The sequence below is a fragment of the Caloenas nicobarica genome, chromosome Z (assembly GCF_036013445.1).
Source record: "Caloenas nicobarica isolate bCalNic1 chromosome Z, bCalNic1.hap1, whole genome shotgun sequence".
In the NCBI taxonomy this organism is placed as follows: Eukaryota; Metazoa; Chordata; class Aves; order Columbiformes; family Columbidae; genus Caloenas; species Caloenas nicobarica.
Genome location: NC_088284.1, coordinates 78,469,363 through 78,494,625, shown reverse-complemented (window position 1 = coordinate 78,494,625; position 25,263 = coordinate 78,469,363). Strand labels below are relative to the sequence as shown.

Sequence of the window (25,263 nt, the reverse complement as noted above, 5' to 3'; positions counted from 1 at the left end):
TTGCAAATTAAATTGCTAGACTAAATAAAAAGCATTTTTGCAACAATCTGCAATGGATTTCACAGGTGAGCTTACCAGAAGCTTTCAAAGTAGATAGCAGTATACAAGAATTATCACACAGGGCATGTTTGGAAAAATACTGAACTAAAGGAAGCCAGCTGACCATCTTGAAGCAGGCTTGACTACAGTGACTGAGAACTGATAGCTGCAGGCTCCTGTGCAGGTACAGAAACAATTTTTCTATGTCAGTAACTAATGTACATTGAGAAACCAAAAATGAAACCTAAAAGGAAAACCAAACCAGTTTCGTTTTTCCAGCTCAGAGACACATGAACAAGTTCAAAAGTATTCTTGCCTCTAAATTCTAGGGTCATGGTAACCATAAGAGGTTGAACTGTTTGTTGGTTGTAGTTACAGCTTCTTTCACTTTAGAAATCTACCTTAATTTGTCATCAAGTAAACACTTTCACATCAGCCTAACTAGATAATAAGGCTGTTTTGAGAACTGTCTTTCTGCATTTTAACTTAATTCCACTTTTCATCCAAAACCTTGATGCATGAATAAAAGAAATTGATCTGGTGAATGTAATTCACTAACGGAACAGGACTACAAAGTATGAATATGTTGTGACAAAACAACCACGCATCTTGGTGACTACCTATTAAATCAATGGATAAATTTGCAAGTTAATGAACCTTCACAGTCACTAGACTTACGTAAGAAAAATAAGAGCAAATCTAAAATCAATATAATGTTCAAAATCTACAGGACAGAAAAATAAGTTGTATAAGAAAACCCTTCTTAAATTCTACACCTGCTTATGTTGAAAAACATTGAAGTGATTTTTGTGATTATCACAGAATCACTGAATGTTAGGGATTGGAAGGGACCTCAAAAGATCATCTAGTCCAATCCCCCCACCAGAGCAGGAACACCCAGATAAGGTTACACAGGAAGGCATCCAGGTGGGGTTTGAATGTCTCCAGAGAAGGAGACTCCACAACCTCCCTGGGCAGCCTGTTCCAGGCTCTGTCACCTTCACTCTGAAGAAGTTTCTTCTCACATTTAAGTGGAACCTCTTGTGTTCCAGTTTGAACCCATTACCCCTTGTCCTATCATTGGTTGTCACCAATTATGCATCTGAAACTACTATTTTACAGAGAACTCCGAACGGTAGTTACCAAAGTTACTACTGCAAATTAATTCGGTCTTTAGAAGATAGTAAGGACATTGTAAGTGGACTGTGTATGTTTGTTTCAGTTGCCTTACTTTGTTTTAGTAGAAGACTTCATTGATTCTACTACACAACATGTTTCATACGCATACTCTCATTTCTCTGCAGCCTCCTACAGCAACTTCTGGTTAACGTTATCCCAGCTTCTGGTAGGATGAAAACTTTTTTTCCCCTTGCCATGGGAAAAACAAAACCTGTCCCACACTCAGACAAGAAAACACAATTTGGCCCCAGTACTGAAAGATACAGAATGACAAAGACCACAAAACAGAAAAGGTTACTGCTTTTGAAGTTCTGTAAGATACAGTGTACTTATAAAAGGAGGGACAGATTATTCATACAACTCAAAAGAGAGGTTTGTCGTGACAGCAACACCTAGGCACCTCACTGTAAATACAAAACAATCATGATGAAGTTCTTCCACAGAACTGGTCAGAACACACATAGTCTTCGCTTTACTGAAGTCCCTCACAGGATCAAAGGTAATTCCTTAAAAAAAAAATTTTAAAAAATCTCCTTGTTTAAAAACAAATGCCACACCTTTGTCATGGTGAGCCAAAATGAAGGCCTACCCCTTTCATACAGCTTGATGGTAGAGCAGGCACTGTCAAAAACACCTGCCAAATGCAAGACACATCATGGATTTTAATTGCACAGGCTTCTCTTATAAGAGGCCAGCCATGCAGAACATTTAAGAAATTTCAGATTTTTTAGAAAAAAACTTTTAAGAAGTATTTTTCAGAAAGAAAGAGTTTTTAAGGAAGAATAATGGTGTGACTTGAAGTGTTAAATGCAACTACAGAAAAGGAAAGAAGATGAAAACCTCTACAAGGAGAGAATACAGGACAAGAGCAAAAATACAGGAGACCAGATTGAAGCGAAGACCAGGTTTTGCTTGTTCTTCTCGACTACCTCACAAAGGCAAGACAGTCTGGATTTTCCCTATGGTAGAACAGGACTTTGCCATTACAATAGAACCATAGAATAGTTTGGGTTGGAACGGACCTTCAAAGCTCACCCAGTGCCACCCCTGCCACGAGCAGGGACATCTTCACCCAGATCAGGTTGCTCAGAGCCCCATCCAGCCTGGCCTGGGATGTCTCCAGGGATGGGGCATCCACCACCTCTCTGGCCAACCTGGGCCAGGCTCTCACCACTCTCAGTGTAAAAAGTTTCTTACACATGTCCAGCCAGAATCTCCCTCCTTTACTTTAAATCATCACCACTTGTCCTGTCACAACAGCCCCTGCTAAAAAGTCTGTCCCCATCTTTCTTATTGGCCCCATTTAAGTACTGAAAGGCCACAATAAGGTCTCCCCGGAGCTTCTCTCCTCCAGGCTGAACAACCCCAACTCTCTCAGCCTGTCCTCCCAGCAGAGCTGTTCCAGCTTCTTATCATTTCTGTGGCTCCTCTGGCCCCTCTCCAGCAGGTCCATGTCTGTCCTGTGCTGAGGGCTCCAGAGCTGGACACAGGACTCCAAAAGCAGCTTATTCAAAACCAGCCTCGTTAATATGTTATTTATGTTTTTAGGTTTCACTAGCAAGCGGCTCTCCAGTGGAACACAGCAGCCCGCACCGCGGCCGTTACGTGCCCAGGGGAGCAGGCCCGAGCCACACCGCCCGCTCCGAGGGGCCTGAAGCTGACACTGGGTCAGCCGAGGGGGCCGACCCGCTTGTCCCGCCCTAGGGCACCGGTAGCACTTGACGGACTCGCTCGCCCCGGCCCCACCGGCGGCCGCTCCACTCACGGCCAGTGGGCGGGGCGCCCCGGCCAGCGGACCTACCTCCTCTTTCTCCCGCACCGCCGACCGCCGCTTCCTCTTACCCGAAAAGGCCGCGCTCCCGGCGGCCGCGGGGCAGCCAATGAGAACATCGCTCGCCCTTTCGTCCCGCCTCCCTGCGGCCATTCTCACCAATCGGAGCCCCTTGCACCAGCAGCTGCCAATCCTAGCAGCGGCCCTGCCCACGCCCGTGAAGGAGGTGTCTGTGGGCGCGCTTCCGCCCTTCCCCCTCCTGCCGGAAGTGTGATGTGGCCGCGAGCGGGTCGCCATGGTAAGCGCGGGACGGCGGCGGGCGGGGGGCGGCAGCTCTGCGGGTCCGGCCCCGGCGCCTCCCGCCGGCACCGCGACACCCGGCCCGCCTCTGGGCTGCCGAGCCACGCTTCCCGGGCCCGGTGGCGCCCCAGAGTTCCCTCACACCACATCCGGGCCGGTCCCCTCAGAGTCTGAGGCCTTCGCCCGCGGGAGCGGAGCCGTCCCGGCCCTGCCGTGGAGCTTTGCTGGGCAGCGGTACCGCACACCGGGCACGTCTGCGGCCGCTTGGTGCCTCTCCCACCCCCAGCCCTGGCTGTGCGTTGTCTGTGTTTCTGTCTTTTCTTCTGACTTAATAGGTGTGTTGTTTGACATCTCGCTGAATCCTGATATTGGCTGCTGCTCTCTTTGGCCAGGAGTAGCCTCAGGGGCCTGTGTCTGTTTTCTAATGAAAAGTATGAATGGTGTATGTAGAGGTGACTCAGAAGCTTATCTGCATTGCGATTTATGTTTTCTATAATTTCTGCCTTTCTTTCATTCTGTGTGCGAAGAATGTAAATGAAGGTTAGTAGGTCGAGAGAGGTTCTCTTTCCCCTCTACTCTGCCCTGGTGAGACCTCATCTGGAATATTGTGTCCAGTTCTGGGCCCCTCAGTTCCAGAAGGACAGGGAACTGCTGGAGAGAGTCCAGCGCAGGGCCACAAAGATGATGGAGTGGAGCATCTCCCGTGTGAGGAAAGGCTGAGGGAGCTGGGTCTCTTTAGCTTGGAGAAGAGGAGACTGAGGGATGACCTCATTAATATTTATAAATATGTGAAGAGTGAGTGTCATGAGGATGGAGCCAGGCTCTTCTCGGTGACAACCAATGATAGGACAAGGGGCAATGGGTACAAACTGGAACACAGGAGGTTCCACTTAAATTTGAGAAGAAACTTCTTCACAGTGAGGGTGACAGAGCCTGGAACAGGCTGCCCAGGGAGGCTGTGGAGTCTCCTTCTCTGGAGACATTCAAACCCCACCTGGATGCCTTCCTGTGTAACCTCATCTGGGTGTTCCTGCTCCGGTGGGGGGATTGGACTAGATGAGCTTTTGAGGTCCCTTCCAATCCCTAACATTCTGTGATCCTGTGAAGGGTTTGTATTTGGGTTAGAGTTGAAGCTGTGCTGTGAAATAATCCTTCTCAGCAAAGGGCAAGATCTTTATATGAGCAGTGCAGATACATGTTTTTAAAATTGAAAAAGGAATAGCTAAAAGAAGAAAAGGTTTCCCTGTACACTTCAAGGGTTGTGTGTAACTTTGACACAGTTATTTTAAGATGAGCATTTTCAAAGTTCATAGAATCACAGAATGGTTTGGTTTGGAAGGGACCTTTAAAGATTATCTCGTTCCAACCCCCTGCCTTGGCCAGGGACATCTTCCAATAGATCAGGTTGCTCAAAGCCTTATCCGTCCTGACATTGACAGATGATCCATCTCTGATGATGTGCACTGTACAGCTTCCACTGAATCTTTTTGTACTTCCCACATATTTATTAAAAGATTACTATCTCTTGAACTTTCGTATGGTTCAGTTCAAAAGAAGTTCCTAGGCACCAGATCTTGTCACAAGCAGGAAATTGCTGAAAGTTGCTCACCTGAGCATTTCCTGGCAAATCTCTTTGATGAACCTGTTCTAATCTGTGGCTTCAAGTAGTGAACAAAGGGATTTCATGATAAGAGGCATAAACTATCTCAGAAGATCTAAAACACACATACAGAAAATAAGAGAAGTGGAACCCTCACCTCTCATCAGTGCTTTGAAAAGGCAGATACTATAGAAGTACATCACCACCTTGCTGTTCGTTATAGTACTTTGAAGAATTTGAGGCGGTAGAAAAGAGGCAAGAGAACCTTGATGATCAGTGAGACATTTATGTTGCTAAGTTTAGCACTTAAAATGTAACACTAATGTTTCTGTCTAGCAAAAAGATTTTGTCACTCCTGTGAGATCCTGTGAGCATTTTTTTCTCCGCTCATCCATGTTTGTTAGATGTTACTCTGTGTGCTTGAGGAACCTGAACTAAGATAGAATCTTTTAGTGAAATCTTTCTCATGATTTTATGTCAAAGGAGGTGAAAATGAGATTACTCAGTCCTGTCGTGTTTGAATTTCCTCAGGGAAAGCAAGAACCCTCATGGCATATCCAGGACTCTGGAGTGTCCATAAAGCTACCTATGGTGTCATGGGTCTTCAAAAAATAAGTTATTTTGTGGGGTTAGCAGTTATGAGCTGTAGTTAATGACACCTTCTTTTGAGCTCGCACTTGACTGTGAGACAGGAAACAGCTGCTGTCTGTGTATTGTCAAATGGAACAGAGCTATACCTCCAGTTTGTTCCCTTTCTCTGAAGAAAATGAGCTGCAACTATGGCAAACCAGTAGTTATGGGAACAGCGTAATTTTTGAAGTATAATTTCTAAAGGACTTTATCCCTTGGAACTCTCTAGCCCATTGTCTCCCAGGCTTCCTTACACATCTTTACTAAGCAAGTCACTGCTTGTCCTCGGTGATCAGACAGCTGCTGCCTAACAGAATATATATATATATATATATATATATATATATATATATATAAAAGATGGCTTCTACATGTCTTTTCCTTTATGTGAAAGCACAACTTTTTTCATTTTTTTCCTGTTCAGTGCCAGTGGGTAGAAAAAAACCTATTTTAACTTAACTTTGGAAGGAGTTAGAAGCTACTCAGTGGATTAAAATTTACTGGAAACCGAAAGGATTCAGGACACAGCTGCTTAATTTATTAAGAAGCATAAAATGTATTGTTTACTGACTTCCAAAAATCATTGTGTCAGTTTATCCTGTCAACTTTTGAAATTTATATCTGAAAACTCAGCAAAACGTTTCCTGTGAGGGTTGAAAAATTTGCCACATGCATGTGGTGGGTGGAAAGAGAGAAGAAGCCTAATGTAAGTTTACATTAAAATTAGAGATGGTGAGTTTCTCACCCACATAAGGATAGTCTTCACTTTATTCTGTAGCAAATGCATGCAATTGTGGTCAAACACAAGTATACATACAAAAAAAGGTCTTAATAGATATGTTTTGTGTCTGTAATTGCAATTTGGTGATGAGGAAAATAAGGAATTGCAGAAAGCTTCACAAAGATGGCTTCTTTCCCTTCACCTTCTGGGTAGGTCTGACCTTGAGCCACACATTACTGCCGAAAAATTAATTTGGGAACTTTCCATGAGGGCAAACATTTCTGTCACAAATCTTTGTTGCTGTCTTAGATTGGTGTTTATAGAAGGAGGGGGAATTGCTCATATAACCAGTTGTAAAAGCGTTCATTAGTAAATATTTTTTCAAACCAAGCTCTCGGATATAAACATACCAGAATCTGAGACACTGTTCTGCAAAAGAGCTTTCAGGAGTCTTCACGTTCAAAGTCTATGTCTGGCTTATTCAAAATTACAAGAAGTCAATCCTGATTCAGGCTTGCTAATAGCTTTGTTTTTATCATGGCCTAAAGGTAGATAGGATTGAAAATATCTCCGACCTCATCTTAAAGTCTTAAGGTGTCATTAACATATAGGAATATACATGACTTTGTATTGTGAATTTATTTTGGAATAACATCTTTTTGCACATCAGTATTATGAAGCCACCAGGCATTGAATGTTTTCAAGAAGCAGCCATTCAAGTTTCAGGGAGTTACAGCTGCAGCAACAAATTTTTCATCAGCCTTTGCTACCCAGGTAATCTGATTTTGCTGGAAGTCTGAGGGTTTTCCTCTTAGGCAGAAGCTGTATTGCCAGAAGAAGCTAGGACCTCCTTTGCTACCAATTGTGTGAAAACTGACTCTGTCTCTGCACTTCTTACTTGTTGACCCCCATGGGAGCTCTGGTGTGCCCTTAACAATAGGAGCAAAACATTGAGGAGAAAGCAAGAAGGATCTGCTCTTTCTCTGCACCTTTCTTCCTGTCAGAGTAACAAGCTTGTCACAGAATTGAAAGGAGAAACAGGAGACACGTTGTGGCGAGGTAGGGACAGAAAAATACATTATTTACTTTTATTACATCAAACAAACAGAGCAGTGTGGTGTGTGACTTCAGAAGGGAGAGTTAGATAATTTGACAGAAACTGTGCCGCTCAGTTATCAAAAACACAGGAATGGTCCAAGTTTCTAACTAGCCATTCTGCTTCAATGAACAGCAATAGAAGCCAGAACTTACTCGTTAGGGGAGAAGACGTCTTTTTCCTTATATGGATAGTATTTCTTCTTCTGTTCAACTACACTCTAGAATTAGGGCAGGAGAGCAAAAGCACTACAACTCAAGAGTTATGTCCTTTTAGAGAGCTCTGTGGCAATGTTCCAGAAACTACCATTAGGTTCCCTGTTACTCTGGGGAACGTACTTAGTTTCAGTTTCCTAAAAAGAGGATTATAGAAATTTCTATTATATAATGGGGGAAAAGAGCAGAGAAATATCTCTGTAAAATTGCAAACTATATAATCTGCAAAACAGACATGGAGAAAAAGATAGCTTAAGCTTTTACTGCCACATCTAACATTGTTGAGTAAATATGTGGACATATACACCTATATATTACAATAGCCCTGAAAAAAAAAAAGCCTAAGATTGCAACTTTCACTTTGTTTTTTACTGTAAGATTTTTTTGTGAAATGCTACATCTGCTGGCTACTTGCACCGAAAGTTCAGTTTTGAAACTATTGTCTAAGTTTTGGGACAAAGGAGAAGGAATTCAAGGGAGCATAGAACTTTGACATTGAAATGACACCTTGAGGTGACAGTGTTGGTCTGTCTGTTTGAATTGCAGTAAAGGACTGTGTTAAAGTTGAGAGAGCTTTTGCAGGAGAGGACAACTGTTTCCATCTGTTAATTCATTGTCTAATTATTTAAAGAGATGTGTTATGTTTTAAACAGATGCATTAGTCTTCAGTCGACTGAAAAGCATACAAGTTAGTTCCTATGTGCTGTGCTTGCCATTTTAATTAGTCAACATATGTCAACACATGTCTAGAGGAAAGATTCCCTGTTACTCTAATCAAGCCTTAGCCTAAATTTTATGGATGCAAACCCACATATTTTACATAGAACTTTGAATATTTTAGGCAGAAATGTGAATGAGCATTAAGTATTGTACTTAAATTCCTTGGAAACTAAATTCTGGGGTGAATGTGGAGTAAATTTAACATAGAAAACCCTGTTTATGTTGGAGCAACCAGTAGCTGCTATCTGGACAGTATTCAGATACTTATTAAGCAGATACCAGTTTTGTCTAAACACCTCTTGCTTAGTTCTGAAGTGTAGTTTTGCCAATATTCACTTCAAACTTTACTGGTTTGAAAGTATTATGTTTTTCTTATCGTTCTAATTAGCATGCCACTTTTACAAATGCTTACTTTCCATTCATTTTTTATGAGATTACATTTGGCAGCAGTGAGAAAACGAATTATTTCAGAATAGGTTGGAAAATAATTATGTGAATGTTTTAATTATTTTTTAGCAATTGCTTTGAGCTTCAGGTTGGGAGTAGTCCTACACGTTTTATTTCCTAATAATTTTTTCAGTATTATAGTCCTAAAAGCTAGATTTAGACTGGGAAAACAAGAATTGCAGTACCTAATGGAAACCTTATATAACAAGCATTTTCTCTTTCAGCTTTTTAAGGACCTCTTCATTCAAATTTCATATAGGTTGATTTCTTTTTTCCATGATGGGTTTTGAAACCTGCATTACTATTTTAATGCAGACGTTTACATTTTTATCAGCACTTGCTTAACCACAGTTCAAGTGGCATGTAAACCCTTACTCACATTTTTATATGAGAAAGACAGCCAATCAAGCATTCATTTCTTTGGTTCCAGAGAGCATAGTCATCCATCAATTTTATAGTATTGAGGAGGAAAAAAGAAAATAAAAATGTTCTAGAAAGACTGTATATTCTGCAGCATATTACACAAATTCTGTTTTCATTTCTTTAGAATATTCTCATAATTTATCTGTGTTTGCCTGCATAAATTGGTTATAATAGTAGCCATGGGGCAAAGTTTAACAACTTGCTGGCACTATGATGGCTTCTCTTTTTATAGTGTGCACAGATGAAATCATGGTCACGGTGCAATCAGAGTAATCAGTTTGTAAATACTGAAAGTCTAGGGAAAATTAAGCTTTGGTTTTGGTGTTAAGTCTGTTCTGGGAGAGCTTTTGTTTTAGGCTTTCTACCAACCTAGTGGGTCTTTCCCTGACGTGTATAGTTGCATCAAAACTTACGTAATTTTTTATAGTAATGTGCAAGGGTTGTATCATTAAGTGGTTCATGGTTCTGTGATGCTGTCTCCGAACAAATGGAACAAAACAGTATCTGAATCAGGGAATGTAGGAGAGATGGAATTAGTAAGAAGTAGAGAGTTAGATACCATATGAAGCGTTGACTATGGCTTATTTTCAATGTAGAAGAAAGTTTAAGATCAGTGCATCTCTTAGGGCTATGTCTACGGAGGCTGAACACACATTTCCCAGTGATGACTAAAAATTCAGGCAACCATCTGAGTGTGCCTTTTCTTTCAGCACATTGAGTTAAATACTCTTATAAAGTGCAAGAGTTGTTGATAACCAGAACTCTGAGCTGCTGCTGCTTTTTGTTTTTTTTCCCTTCTCCCTCAAGTGTAGTAAATGTAATGCTGACTAAATTGCAGGAGTGACAACATTGTCTATAATCAGGTTGACAGGGGCTGTGCAGATGTTATGGCCCATCATGATTCCCTTCCTCAGCCACACAGGAAGTTTTTTACTCTAAATCAACACTTAATAAAGTATATTAAAGACTTAAATTACCACGTACTATTCCATAGTTTTCTTCTTACTCCATCTATAGGGTCCTCCCTCCTTCCCTCCCTCCTCACCTCAGAAAAAGGAGCTGTTGCACCATCTCCTGCTCGTGTGTTGTACCAGACTGACAGTGTCTTCCAGGGCAACTGGAGACCATTTCTTTCCATTTAACTCCCAGTTTTGCCCCAGTGTCCTCTGTGCTGACAGCTATGCTGTTCAGATGAGGACTCAGATGGGAATACATTCAAATGTCTGTATCTATGATACGATATAATCAGGGAAATAATACTGAGGCTTTTTTATTTTTAAGTCTAATTTTGGGAAGGATTTAAAAGAGCCTTTGGGCATGTAGTTCTCAAAGCGAAAATCCGGAGTCTTGTAATTTCTAACGACTAGTGACAAAACTTGCTCTTGCAAGTTCTGCTGAATACAATACCTCTGTAGTGCTGCAGGTGATGTGATAGTGCTTGAGAGCAGAATGTAACTACTAAGGTGTTTCCAGCATGTCAGAAAATGTGCCAAATGCAGATGTAGAGAATTTCAGCATGTATAATTAAAGCCACATCTTGCACTGCCTAAAACAAGAATAAAATGACAATGCTAATTCTTTTCTGCATTTGCAACCTCAGTCTTGGGAAGTTAGTTGTCTTTCACCACACATGTACATACATACTCTAAAAGACAGCATCAAGTTCTCCATGTGCTGAAATTTCTTTATAATGGGAATGAGACTCGCAGGATCTACATTAAGCCAGACAACACATTTGAAAAATTCCAATTTATTATGTTTGGATTAGAGGAACCCAGTTTAACCAAATGAACTGCAACTCACCTACATTATGACATTTTCCAAATAGCTTGTTGTGTGAATGCACTATTTTTTAAAAGGATTCTAAGTAATGTATGACTCTTAGAGCAGCTTTTAATTACATCAATTCAAGCAGCTGGATGTAAATCGCCCTTTTCTATAAATTCAGCTGGGCCATAAGACTTTCTTCAGATGTGAAATGTGAAGCCATCCACTTCGGAAATAAATTTTCATTTCTAGTTTAAAACTGTAAACAAAATATGCCTGTCTGTCCTTTTAAAGTGACTGTATAGATAAATGTGTAATTCAGAGCACAGCTCACTGGAATGGCATATGTAATTACAGCAGTGCCCTACGCTGCATGTCTGGAGAGACATATGAAGAGCTCAACAAAGAACAATTATGTACTGTCCCTATTGATTGACTAAATACACATTTCACAAGTATACATTTACAATCCCTGCTTAAGGGGAAGCAAGTGTACCCTTCTACCTCTTTTTCTTATGTTGGAGTACCCGGTCCTGCCAGCCTCCTTGGGAAGCAGCTGCAGGAGGAAGCTTGCAGGAATTCATGGGAACCAAGCGCTGGCAGGCACTGTGCTGTGAGATGTCGAGAGCAGCTGTCTCTCCCCGAGGACTGATCAAATTAATCAGTTGGTAGGGAGTATCTGGCTTTGCTGAGTGGCAGCCGCTCCTGGATCCGGCCCCGTCACGTTCCTAGACCCGCAGGAGCCAGGAGATGCTGCCTCTCATAGGTCATGAGAGTTGTTTCTGCTGGGGAATTGAGAGTTTCCTGGTTTCTGAAGTTGGCAAAAGCTTGTGCCTAGTGCAAAGGCAAGAGTCTACTGGTAATGATGGTCAGCGTTGTGTCCTTTGTGAATAATCTGTCCGTTATTAGCGCCAGGGTAGAACAGAAATGATGACTTGGCTACCTAAGCTAAACTACTAAGCTAAATATAATTTAGCAAATGCTGTTGCTCAGGAGAAAGGCAGGGAGCCTCACCTCGAGTACCCAAGGGCTGACTTTGGGTGTTGGATGACCACTCTGCTCGTGTGATGTCCCCTCACCGTGTTCTTACTCTTTACAGAGACCTTCCTGCACATCAGCTGCTGCATGTAGTTGACACTGTTTACCTTTCTCTGCTTCTGATCTTCACTCTGCATTTTCACCCTCTCCCTTTTTTTGTCTCCCTGGCTGTTGTCATAGGAAGCGCTCGAGAAATGAGGGAACTGGCTTGGGAATTTTGTTGCTGCAGAAGGATGGCTGATGCAAAAGGGCTTCTGCTTCAAGCAGAAGTAAAAGGGAGAGCAGCACACACACCTTTGAGGGCCTGCCCTCGAGGATGCTGAAATCTCTCATGCAGGCTGTGGTGGCAGAGTTTTTGAATTGCTCCTTCAGCTTCTCTATGCTGTTGCATCTTAACCAGTAGCTACCCATCCATTGTTGGCCTGCTGGACCCCATTCACTTAGTCATTTAGATTGATTTGTGTATCTAGCCTTGTATAATGCGTGGGGAGGGTGTTGGTCTCTTCTCCCAAGTAACAAGCAGTATGAAGAGAGGAAATGGCCCCAATTTGTGCCAGGGAGGGTTCAGGTTGGATATTAGGAAAAATGTCTTGATGGTGAGGGTTGTCAGGCATTGGAACAGTCTGCCCAGGGCAGTGGTGGAGTCACCATCCCTGGAGGGGTTTAAAAGACACATAGATGAGGTTCTTAGGGACATGGTTTAGTGCCATGTTGGGTTAATGGTTGGATTCAATGATCTTGAGGGTCTCTTCCAACCAAAATGATTCTATGATTCCATTCAGGCTGGCAATTCTATGCATGTATGCTTCATGTGATTCTTGTAGGCTTCTAGATAAGCTAAGGTTTGCTTGGTTTTTTTGTTTGTTTGGGGTTGTTTTTTTTTTTTGTTTCGTTTGTTTGTGTTTTATTACCAGGTTTTAGATCTCAGTGTCAGAAGGGTCATGGATTTTCCAATAGCTTTGCTTCTACTAGAGCTTCTAATTTTTCTCTCTTAATTTACTGTTATTGCAATAGTGAACTGAAATATTGTGGTTTGCTTTTATAATTCTCTTTATATAGTAAAATTTGATAATCAGACCTTCAAAACAGAATTTTGTTACATCAGAAGAAAGTGCCCATAGGTCAACAGAGATGTGCCTCAGGTTATGGAAGTGGTAGCTCTGATGTTCTTTTAAATCCCAGCAAATTCTGCTTTAAGAAGGAAACTGCAATACAATATCCTTTCATGAGTGCTAAGTATTTACACTTGGTTATGTACTATAGTTGGCTTTCTGAGTTGAGCAGTACAAAACAATATGAGATATTTAGACACACATTCATCAGAACTCCCAAAGTAAGAGTGAATTTATTGTATTTGCTTTGCTGGGGTTTTATTAGTTGGGTTTTTTGTTTTGTTTTTTTTTTTTTTAGTTCGGACTAAATAGGATTTGCAAATTAGTGTAGCTGAGGAGGCTGTTTGAAGAAAACAGTTGCCTAGTGTAATAATACCTGCTGCAGTTAAGCTGACCAAAATGTTAGTTGAGACATGCTAAATTTTTTGGTTTAAAAAAACCCAAAACTCACAACTTCATGCAGCTGGATTATTTTCACCTTGTAAGAAGAATCTAAGTTTCAGATTTGGGACTAATTATTAGAAGCTACAGATCACAAGGACTAGTAGGCAAATATTTCTACTAAAAATTCCAGCAAACCTATTGGAAAAAAAAATAAAATGTTGCTAGTGCATTATTTATTGAAATGGTGATGTGGCAGTTGCTGGAAATTGGCATCAGCCATCTTTTTTCCAGATTTTGTACTTGGTTACGGAGTTACAGCAGTGCTTACAGGAGTACCTTCTCTACTCACACAATGTTTATATTTCTGGAAGAGATTGCTTCACGTAAGCAATTATAGCTGCTTATAAGTTAATGATTAAAGAACATGTTGGCCACACAAGGCTCAGGCTTTAGTTAAAAAGAAGTGCTTGTGATATGCACTTACTGCGTTTTTCTGATATTTTAAACTTTAGGAAATAGACAGATATTGTAGCAGTTTCTCGAGAATTTTCTTCTTATTGCCAGTAGGAAGATTAGTTTGACTAGCAAACTGTAGATTTTTACTTCTCTATCCTAAGGCAATTCTTCCATTTGTTTAGCATTTGCTGTGTAATTAGCATGTCTAAAAAGGTATTTATAGTAAAGATCTTTTTAAATTTAAAATCAAAAGATGATTTGAAAATAAAAATAATAATTTATATTTTCATAATTCAGGTGGGTATAATGGTATATATTTCTACAAATCTGTTGAATTTTCTGTGTTGTCTTCATAAAGCAATATATTAACAATCCTCCTACATTTTTATCGTTATTCTCTATCTTGGCTGCCGCTGGTTTAGTTGTCAAATACTCTTCACCTCCACTTTCACCACCACCACCATATTCTATTGATGCAAACCACATTTACACTGATTTTTGGGAGAAAGGGGACATCCGTTTTCTGTAACTCTTAGACTGCTTCTAACAGGTTTCCACAACTGGCTTTGAAATAGGTACCTGAGAGCAAAACTGTAAGGTTACCATTTTGCCTGCTGTTTCTTTGCCCTTCTTGTGATGGATTGAGAAGGGAAAACTCTTGTTCTTCCACCATTGTATGCAATGAGCTGTTAAGAGTTTCTCGCTCACTGGCTTTGTAGGTTTCATTTTTGTTTTTAATGGGTATTGCCTCAGGGATCACTTATTTTCTCCAGCTTATGCAGCAAGGGAAGTTTTATACTGCAAAGATGTAATTTTTCTTTTCTAATTTCCTTCTGTAGTCTGCCATCTTCAACTTTCAGAGTCTACTGACCGTCATCTTGCTGCTCATATGCACCTGTGCCTATATCAGATCCTTGGCTCCCAGCTTACTGGACAAAAATAAAACTGGGTATGTAGTCTTTTCATCTTAAAAATACACAAGCTGTTTGGTTTTAACCACCAAATTTTACTTTTAGTATCTTCTAATGGTGTGTGATAATACAGATCCTATTTTGAAAAAGTTCTTTCTTTAAAGATAAAAGAAAATCTTCATTTTACACCTTACAATAGAAGGCAACAATGTACTTGAAAGCTCTTTCTTGCAATTTTATAGTAAGAATTTATTAACTAGCAAAGCCAGCTAATAGAGCTTTGTTAGTTATTTTCTAGACTTGCAGCTTTCTCTTTAGGTCATTATGAAAGATACAGACACGAGTGACAGAAAACATTTTTCTATATTCAGCTGTTGCTGTAATAGTTTATTTTTTATTCTTAAGGCTGGATAAAAGAACATTAACAGCAGAAGCTGTCCTTTTGTTTGTTTTCAAAATAGTCATTTTGGAAGTACAAGTTTGAAACACAGCTTCACCAGCAGTCTAACTAAAAAAAAAAATGAAACTATTTTATAAAATAAGCAACACTGTCCTTTTCTCTTTTTTTTTTTGATCCTTTAAGGAATTTGTAGAAAAGTTTTTGAAACCTTCTACAAAGCCTTGTACAAAACCTAACAAGACTTTTAGTCACTATAGCTGCGTGTCTCATTTTTATTCCTAAAACAGATATTCCTAGGAGACCAGTGTTTTTTTCCTTTGTGTTTCCCTTTCTCCTGGAATGGGCTTAATGTTGCAGAGCTAATACTGCTGCTAAACAGTTCCTCTCTACCCTGCTTGGCAGCACAGTTTTTGGGGTGATGGAAGATGGGGACAGCCATGGAGCCAAATCTGCACCTCACTTATGCTGTTAATACCTTTTCACCTTTTGGCTTACCAGTTTTCTTTGTGCTACAAAGAATGTGACTGGATGTTGGACTGTGATTTAAGTGCTGTGGTTTTAAAGTACCAATTGGGTGATTTTGACCTAGAAACCACTGACGCCATCCGTAGTGTTTCAGTAATACTGTCACCTAAGGTTACCACAAAAGAGATAATATTTATAAAAGTAGGAGGTAATTCTAGCTGGTAATGTTCTAGCTGGAAAAAACAGGCTTTTGAGCGCTGGGTGTTTGACTTGTCCACTTTTTCCATTAGATCATTTGCTGTTAAAGAAAGTGGGTTTTTTTTCCCTAAGTATCTTCTGCCACTTCTGCATTTAATTTTCAGAAAAAGTATCAAGTTTATCATACTTTTTTTTTTTTTTGATTTGGAGTTCTAACATGAAAATGCTTCTGCCCTTTCATATGAGGCTGTGAGGTTGTCACTGACATGAGCGATTTCTTTTGATAACAGTAAAGATGGAAAGAAAGGATGACTTCATGAAGGACTGAGAGAGGGTGGGGGGGATTTGGGTGTCTGCTAGTAGAAGATAACACAATAGTCAATGAGGTATACACAGTAAGAAGTAAGAATATTTACTTTACTGATTAAAATTTTAGTGCTGTTCTTGGCAGGGAGTATTTCCTTTAATCTGGAGCTACTCTGTTTATTCTTGAGGCAAATCTGTCTGCAGTACAATAGAACTCTCTTCATAAAATGTTTTCAAAGAGAGCTGGCACAGTGGAGAAGTTGGGCGTTTGATCTGTAGGTTTGTATTTATATAGATGTTGGACATATTATTTTATTTTTGTTATATGTATGTATGTATGTAGTCTACTTTGTACTGGAGAATAAAACGTTGGCCTGGAAGCAATGAAATTTGTTTCCTGAATGGTAGATGTTTATATGAAGCTCATATGCTCTTAAACCCCTGTCCCTCTTCGCTAACATATTCCATGCTCAAATGGAAACGTCTAGACATGCTGGATAAAATAAATTCTAGTGATATTTCATTTTACCACAAAGATGATCTTACCTCATTATTTCTGCTCCAAATTAATAGCATAAAAAGTTGCAATAAAATATTTAAGTGACAGGAGAGATGTTGATAGTTATTCACTGTATTTCTGACTGAGTGGTAACTTTGAAGATTTAAATCTGTTGATAGTATGTAAAGAAACATGTTTCTGTTGGTTGAGAGACTGTGTTGCAAAGTGATGTCACCCATCCTCATAACACTGTATTTCATCCCATTGACTTCTGCCAAAACGTGTCTTTTCCTACCAAGCCAAACAGAATCTTAAACCTTCATTTTCCCTGACACAGCTTGAGAGTTTCCATGTGCTTTGTCCTGAGCAATAGCATTTAAGTTTGGGAAAGAAAGTGGAGATTTACTGTTTCATGCTAACTAGAGGAGAATGCGCACCACGACATAATTCTTTCCTCCCTGCTAACCAGAAGTACGTGTTAGCTTACGAGCAGCAGAGGTTTCCCTTGACTTGCCACGAGCATTGCAGTGAGGTGTCTCTCACACTCCCTCCTGCCATGACACTGGAGTTGTCCTGGTAAACACATGGCAGCTGCATTTTGCAGCATTCCCAGTCTAGCAGCCAAAGTCTGCAGCCCTACTAACCCTTTCTTGTCTTAGTGGGCTTGATTTCTTTGAATTTTTTTCTCCAGATAACCAACACCACTTTCATGATCAGTGTTTTTAACGTTAAGACTGAAAGCCAGGAATATGCAGCAGCTCATGCTGATTTGACTTGTGGCTGCCAGAAAACAGCAGGTGTGCAAGCCAGACTGACACATTTCACGTGCATCAAAACAAGGATGAAGATGGACATGAAGGGGAGAATAAGGAAGGGTGCAATTGCTTTCAGTAGTTGCTTCAAGAGGAATTAATTTTTGGAACAGATTCATTTAAAGCAGCATCACTTCTGTAATAGTCAAACAGGTTTTGACTTGAGGAGGTGAATATCGTGGGCCTGAGATGAACAGTAATGGAAAAATTTGGGAGAGCAGAAGGCCTGCACAGGCTTTTTCTTCCAACATGAGCTCCCCAGTTCATCCAGAGGCTGTGATTATAGCTGTTTAGAAGGCCAGATTTCAATTTGCCTTTGCTCAGCAGCTAACTATGTGGACAAGCAGATGTACTGAGCTATTCCAGTAGCAGCACAAGCCTCTTAAAAAGGTATTGTTGTCATCTGTTGGAAGGCTTGTCAGTCCTCCTGGCAGTGGTGACTTTAAGCTTATAAATTCTTAACTGCAGTAAGGGTAGATGATGAAACCTGTATTCTGTTTCGTACCTCCCACATCAGAAAGGAAAAGTCATATTTTCACCAAGAAGGGGGTTTTCTAGGGATGGGAACAATGTCCAATACTTCAGTCATAACTTTACATTGTAACATACAGTCAAAAAAACCCTGAGAAAGCATAGAAATGCCTTTGCTGAGATTGTGAATCAAAGTCAACAGATTTATAGACTGTCCGAAGGAGTTAATATTATTTTTCCCAGGTGAGATTCTTCAAATATGCGTATGAAAAGGACAGTAATGTTTTATTTCTTTGAGTTCCTGGGCAAGTTTTTGAGAGATGGTAACATGAGATGCTGGGCTGTAGAAGTTTTTGTGTTGGTTTTGCAGCATGCAATCTGCAAATATTAATTTTACAGAGAGTAACAGTAGTTCTGAGACTCTTAAACGCATCCACACAGTACTATAGGGCTGTATGTTTCTGTAAGATTTACACGTGAATGCCTTTTTAGTTGCATGCATCTTCAAAAAGTGCATAGATGTCTTCAGGTTACTTCGCCGTGTGACCTCTTTGCCTGGAAAAGTACGATGGTCTACCTGCAGGGATTATTACTTCTGCTTGTGGAGCTACATAAAAGCAGAAAAAATGAGCTTCGACTCTACAGAAATACTCTTGGCTCGAGGTACAACGATCTAAAGCACGAATGAAAAAGCCTGTTTTCTAAAAATGAAAATACTGGAATGCTGTTCACAATAAATGGGTCAACTAGAGGTACACACGTCAAGAAGCATTTCATTTGGACTTTGAAAGCCTCAGTCACTTGCTGCCTCTCTGAACCCTTGATTTTCACCTGCCGAACACCAGACCTTTGTTTCACAAGTAAAGGGGAGGCTGCAAAATGGAAAGAGGGAGACATGCTGAAGTAAACTAAGACCATAAAAGAGGCCATAAAATATGAAGTAGCATATAAATGCTTTTTTTAAAAAGTGCAGGATATGTTGACTGCTGAAGTATGCAAGAGCAAGTGGCCCAAAGCTACCTGTCTGTGTTTAAGCAGGAAAAAAATAGGCAATTGCAAGAGCTCCAGAAAGGAGGAAGGCAGATAATGAAACCATTGTGGGTACGGGTTCAGTGTACTGCAGGAAAGCACTTGGAGAACTGCCATCACAGCAGGTAGTAGATGCAACCCCACAAATAATGCAGGCTGAAGTTACTGCTGATAAACATATCGGGAGAAGGAGAGTAATTAAGTTTTTTTTTAGTCCATAAATCTGTATAGACAATATAGTTGAATCCAGATGGTTTTACTGCATTGCTAGTGCATACTATGAAGGAAACCTTGCTGTAGAAAAGCTTTCAATGCACTTTTGACCAACATTTGAAAGGTTGAAAACTGGCTTCTAGTTCAGGATGCTTCGATATTCTTCCCATCTCCCTCATGAGGTTCTAAAGCAGTCCCTGCTCTTGGCCCTTTTGAGCGGTCAGTATGAGATTGTTTTAGTTACACAGCGGAATTATAAATTTGCATCATACATGCTTGCACATCCCTTTGAATGTGCTCTGAATAGTTGAATCCTGCTTTTCTCTTTTGTTATTTCACTTGTGAGAATTAACATCCTGGGCAAGCAGCATTAGAGAGACATGAGCAAGGTAAACATCAGCAAAAGGGTAAAAACAAGCCTGAAGAATTATATCAGATTACACCTATGAGTATGGTCTGCTAGAAAAGACATTTTTATTTACTATTTTAAAGGGAAATACAAAGGAGAGACTACAAAGCATTACATTTAAAGTACTCAGGTTTATCATGACTCATACCTGCAGGAAAACTTGCTTCAAAATCTTAACATAGAAAGTTTTTCATATACAATGGCCTGTTGTTGGTATTTCCTACTACCGTATTTTTCTAGTTCTGGGGTTTTTTTCTTTACATAATTTTCTGTCTGGGGTACTTTAATGTAGAATGTAAAATTCTGATGATATCTTTAGGTTTGGAACAGAGCTGAGTAAATGCATCTTTGTTTTTCTTGCACACAAAATACTTTGCTACACTTACAAAGAGCTTTGCTACTTGTTTAGTTCATAGCCTTAACCCTTTGTGCAGGTACCTGCTGTTTTCTGATGTCAAGAAGAGTGTCAGGCTGACAAACTGATAGTTTGTATCGTTTAGCATAGAGGAAAGAAAATCGGTTGACTTAAATTATTTTATTAAACCTAATGAATTTATTTTATCTTTACAGACTATTGGGAATTTTCTGGAAATGCGCCAGGATTGGTAATATTTTTTCTTTGAAATCTTTAAGATCAGTGCTTTTTCTAGCATATGCATTATTTATTAGGACAATGTTTCCATGTAGCAATGACACCCATGCTTATACATCACGTTAAAAAATGCACAAAAAATAGTGAGGGGAGACAGGATGGAGTATGACTCACATAGCCCCATGGAAGCTTCCATTTTCTAATGTCAATTCATATATGTGATGTTATATTAGCAAAAGCCTTTCACACTTTTTACTATGTGAAATAACCAGGGGCATACTTCTTATTATTAACATACAAAGAAATCAATGGTTCCTTATAAACTGCTCTCTATTTGAAATTCTAATGGACTTCTGACAAAAGCCAGATGTTTACCTTATAGTAACAACGTGGAATTCATAATGCGGTATGGTTCTGTTTAATCACAAATGTCTTTTTTCACTCCTTTCTTTAGTTAGCTTCTGTGCACTTTTGCAATATGCAAAGTTGTTGGTGTCAAATGGCATCCGTATGTAAGCTGATCAGCTCAATCTGATTTAAGACATTCTCCAATAACACTGATATTTATTTTCATCCTTATTCTGAATTTGTTTTGAGAAGGAAATGGGAATATGCAACAGAAGTTGCATAGCATTAAGGTCATAGAATCATAGAACAGTTTGTGTTGGAAAGGACCTTCAAAGTTCACCCAGTGCCACCCCTGCCACGAGCAGGGACATCCTCACCCAGATCAGGTTGCTCAGAGCCCCATCCAGCCTGGCCTGGGATGTCTCCAGGGATGGGGCATCCACCACCTCTCTGGCCAACCTGGGCCAGGCTCTCACCACCCTCAGTGTAAAACTTCTGTTCCTCATGTCCAGCCTGAATCTCTCTCCTTTAGTTTAAAACCATCACCGCTTGTCCTGTCACAACAGGCCCTGCTAAAAAGTTTGTCCTCATCTTTGTTATCAGCCCCATTTAAGTATGGAAAAAGCCAGAAAAAGGTCTCCCTGGAGCTTCTGTTCTCCAGGCTGAACAAGCCCAACCCTCTCAGCCTGTCCTCCCAGCAGAGCTGTTCCAGCCTCGGATCATTTCTGTGGCTCCTCTGGCCCCTCTCCAACAGGTCCATGTCTGTCCTGTGCTGAGGGCCTGATAGCTGGACACAGCACTGCAGGGGGGTCTCACCGAGATATATGCAAGATTTTTTTTTTAAATTACAAATCTATTATCAAAACAGTGTTCTTCAAGTTGCATTGTTAATGCAGAGCAGAAACGTTGAACTTGTAATTCTAGATCTTCCTACTTGTCATTGAACCTAAAGGAAAAATGCATGGTTCCCTTTTTTGTATTTTCAGCCTTTGAAAGGGATGTGACTTATGTATTTCAGTATGTCAAAAAGCATTGATGCAAAAATCAGGTTTTTTGTGAAGACCTGTTGTTAGAATGATTGCTGATATTGTCCTATGTAGATAATAGACATAGCAGAACTAATTTTAGTATTGTAATTGAAAGATATTGGCAAGGTGGCACCTGTCAGAAATGAATTTTGAGCTATGGCAGCAAAAACAAATGTGAAAATTCAGCTGCATTAAGGTTTTTTCCATGGTTGAAAAGAACACCTTACCTTACCATATTTCTAGTTAATTAAGTGCAAGCATATTTTTCCTATTAGCTATGCACATCAAAAAGCTTAAAAATATTTAAAAGAGTACACAAGGGGTGTTATGATGTCCCTGTCAACTTGATAAAGTTAAGAACTGCAGTTCATTTGGAATATAGTCTTGCTTCCCCGACATGTAGTGACAGTAACGTTTGCATCTGCTGTATCCGAAGTAATGTATGCACTTTTGTGCCCCATACTGAACTTCTTCCTTCTCTCTTTATGTAAAACACTAATTTCTTTTTAACTTATATCTGGAATGGTCCAATTTGACTTTCTTCTAGGCTGACAGATGCTGAGGTAGCATATTAACATTCCTTCTGTATGTTTCTTTACATAACAGTACCATATCCTCGGTATGGGAAATGGGCTTTGAAGATGATTCCTATAATTTTATTTGTGTTGATCACAAAAGCATGTAGAAAGTGTAGGCTCTTAAAAATGAAAATGCCTACTGGCTTCCTTTACATTTACCTTGCCCAGTATGTTTAAACAACCTTTTCACGTGTGCATAAGATTTTAATAACCACCAAGTGATTACATATTTACAAAGTTGTGCAAAATGTTCTTTAATTCTGCACATGGTGACTTCTCATTTAAGAAAATTAAAAGCAGGAAAGTATAATCCATATGAAAATTGTAATGCTCTAAACTGTAGGAGGCAGACTTCCTCAGAATTTTTTTAAACAGATGTGAAACTGCAGACATTAATTCATTCAGTTATTTGAAGTATATGCCAGATCATTACGTCTTGTAATGTCACTGTGGCAGGCACTCCTGCTTATGGGTGTCACTACAAGTATTTCATTTTTCTTTTGCTGTGGAAAGTTTGTTCTTTCCATATTTGAACGTCCTGAGGGTTATTTTCTGAGGATTACACCTTAACGCTAGACTTGGGAGCCTTGGCATTTGTTTTGCTTTACTGTTTCTCTGAAAACTGCATCTCAGAAAAGATGGTTTATAGTAAGACAAAAGACCTCGCACAGCAAAAGGAAATGGAACTTTGTTTAACAAAGCAAACAGCTCCAGCTCTGTCTTTATGCTTCTCAATGCTTAAAAACAGGAATCTTCTCACTTTAAAGAGTCATTGCAGTGCTAACGCTTCCTGACGGTGTTGTGGGCTGGAAGTACCATCCGGGATAGGGGACTATGCTCTCCAGAGAGAAGTCAGTGGATTCACAAAGTGTGATGCTTAAGTAGAAGAGAGAAAATGCCTGGCTAATTAAGTGAAGTGCCCGTGTAAATAGGTAGCAGTTTGAATAACATTACTAATATTCTCCTGATTGTGTTACAGTTCCCTAAGATTCATTTTTTCTCATAGCTTATTTGGTGAACAAGAGACCTCTGTAACATTTTGATCTGGACCAAATGGGTGGGAATAGATCTTTCTCGATTACCTTTGCCAGCAAATATAAGTCTGTTAATGGACTAAACTTCACTTTTATCCATGGTCTGCCCTGGAAAACTCTAACACTATTTTGAAAGTGTCAGAAATAGAGGCGTCTGTGCAACTTCTGTAATCTGTTGACCATTTTTATCTCTAACCTGAAAAATCTGTGGACCAAACCCTCTCCACATGCTGACAATATTATGTCTTTTTAGCAAAGAAAAAAGAGGCATCTGACCATGTCTGTGCTGCTGTGAGTTCCCCAGCCAGTTAGCTGGCTCCTACATGATACCACACATAGAAGATACACTTCTGCTGGCACAGAATAGCTTTTGAGCAGCAAAAGCCCTTAGCCACAGCTGGGAACAGAGCCAGTAGAAGATTTGGTGGTTTGATTGGCTTTTTCCAATGCCTGCCTCCTGGCTCTCTCTTTGGGTCTAAGAGATAGCAGCAATATATATCTATTTTTTTTTCCTCATGTTTTCCTGGAAAGTGCATCTCAGAAACGATGGTTTATAGTAAGATAGAAATCCTTGCATTGACCTTTGGTTAAAACAATCACTTTGATTTCTGTCTTTATGTAGCAATGTATCCTGTCCTACATCTTAGTTTTCCCACTCCCATGCATGTTCTTTCTCAGTACAAAATTTATTGTCATAGCATTTCTCCAGCTAGAAATGAATAGTAATTTGCACATGCAGTGCGATAAGTGTAATGTTAGACTAGGAGCAGCCTAGATCTGTTTTGTCCTGCCTGAATTTTTGGTTTGCTTTGGTTTTTTTCCATCCTCTCAGGTGAACGGAAGAGCCCCTTCGTGGCTGTGTGCTGTGTCTTGATGGCCATCAGCATTCTGTTTGGACAGTAGCAACTGGAGAGTGTCCCCTACTACCGAAGAGCAGAGCGTGGAAGAACTCCTGGCAGAAAACAATGGGAAAGTGTCACCAAGTCTCCTCTCACACATGGGATAGCCTGTCCCTTAGTGGACACCCCCGCTTCCTGCAAACAGACCATCATGTGCAGCATTAGTGATCATAACGTAGCAAACTCCAGATGACATGTAATTATTAATGTCGAGTCAGTGCTGACACTCTGATGTAACTTGTGAAAAGGTGTCTGTTGTATATCTGAGTTTGAGGGGAGATTATTTTACACCATGCAGTTGACAAGGCTTTTAATTTTTTGTTTGATAGACATCCTTAATTAAAACTTAAAAAACTAGCAATAAGACCACTCTTACAAGAATAAAGAACCTTGTGACTCTAGGATATGTTTATAAAAGTATTTTCAGTTCTTACTGTCTGAACAATTCTTGTCATTTTGTGATAGCTACACTCACACACTAAAAATATGACCTCTGGCCCAAGTTACATTCAGCTTTTGTTTTCTAAACTTACAATTCCTCAATTAATCTATCAATACTTTTACTGCCAAGATATGAATAAAGGCAGGGACCATAATTGCAGTGATGTCTGGCTAGCTGCTGACATGATGTGGGATTTGAGAACCTGGACTGCTCTGTATAAATGTCATATATATTCATTTTTAGAGATCTAGATCTCAGGTAAATCATTTCCCAACCTTTTTCAATATTGTGACAGAAAGATGCAAAAGGCTCTGCTGCTATCGTTGCATGTAATACAAGGTTGATAAACCAGTGAACATTTGGCTTCTTAGGAGTCTGCAGATAAGGAATTCACGTCCCAATATTTAAAAGGTTGAAAATAACAACTAAATTAGATTACACTCACTATTAATAAAGATTAGATTACCTTTAGTAATACCTGCCATTGGCATTTACTCTATAATTTTGAAAACTTTCAATAATCTAGTAACTTATTTTAATAGTGCCTGACAGGTGTGTTCATACCAGACAACTATATGACTTCATATTGACTGCATTTGAGAGTTGTCTGTTGCCAGTATTTTTTGATGTTCTGAAAAGGTGTGTGATCAGAATGAGCTAAACTGGCAATAAAACACACTGAGAGGTATGCAACTGTTGTCATTCTTGTTTCAAAACCTTGTTTCACAGAT

General features: G+C 39.9%; 2 protein-coding genes across 3 annotated transcripts in view; one reads left to right on the top strand and one right to left on the bottom strand.

Annotated features, from left to right (window-relative positions):
• Nucleotides 1-3,072, bottom strand: part of XRCC4 (X-ray repair cross complementing 4) — a 186,148-nt gene extending 183,076 nt beyond the window's left edge. For both annotated transcript variants that reach the window (XM_065656533.1, XM_065656534.1), the window contains exon 1: nucleotides 3,020-3,072. The gene's annotated coding sequence lies outside the window, so the exon portion shown is untranslated. The remainder of the gene's footprint in view (nucleotides 1-3,019) is intronic.
• A 163-nt stretch (nucleotides 3,073-3,235) lies between these two features.
• TMEM167A (transmembrane protein 167A) lies at nucleotides 3,236-24,520 on the top strand. Its single transcript, XM_065656774.1, has 4 exons — nucleotides 3,236-3,287; nucleotides 14,738-14,847; nucleotides 20,182-20,216; nucleotides 24,024-24,520. Exons 1-4 carry the CDS (start codon nucleotides 3,285-3,287, stop codon nucleotides 24,092-24,094), a joined length of 219 nt encoding a protein of 72 aa, XP_065512846.1. The 5' UTR covers nucleotides 3,236-3,284; the 3' UTR covers nucleotides 24,095-24,520.
• The last annotated feature ends 743 nt before the right edge of the window (nucleotides 24,521-25,263 follow it).

Coding starts and splice junctions, on each gene's coding strand:
- TMEM167A (XM_065656774.1), top strand. Junction 14,848..20,181: donor CTGGACAAAAATAAAACTGG/GTATGTAGTCTT, acceptor TTATCTTTACAG/ACTATTGGGAATTTTCTGGA. Junction 20,217..24,023: donor CTGGAAATGCGCCAGGATTG/GTAATATTTTTT, acceptor CCATCCTCTCAG/GTGAACGGAAGAGCCCCTTC.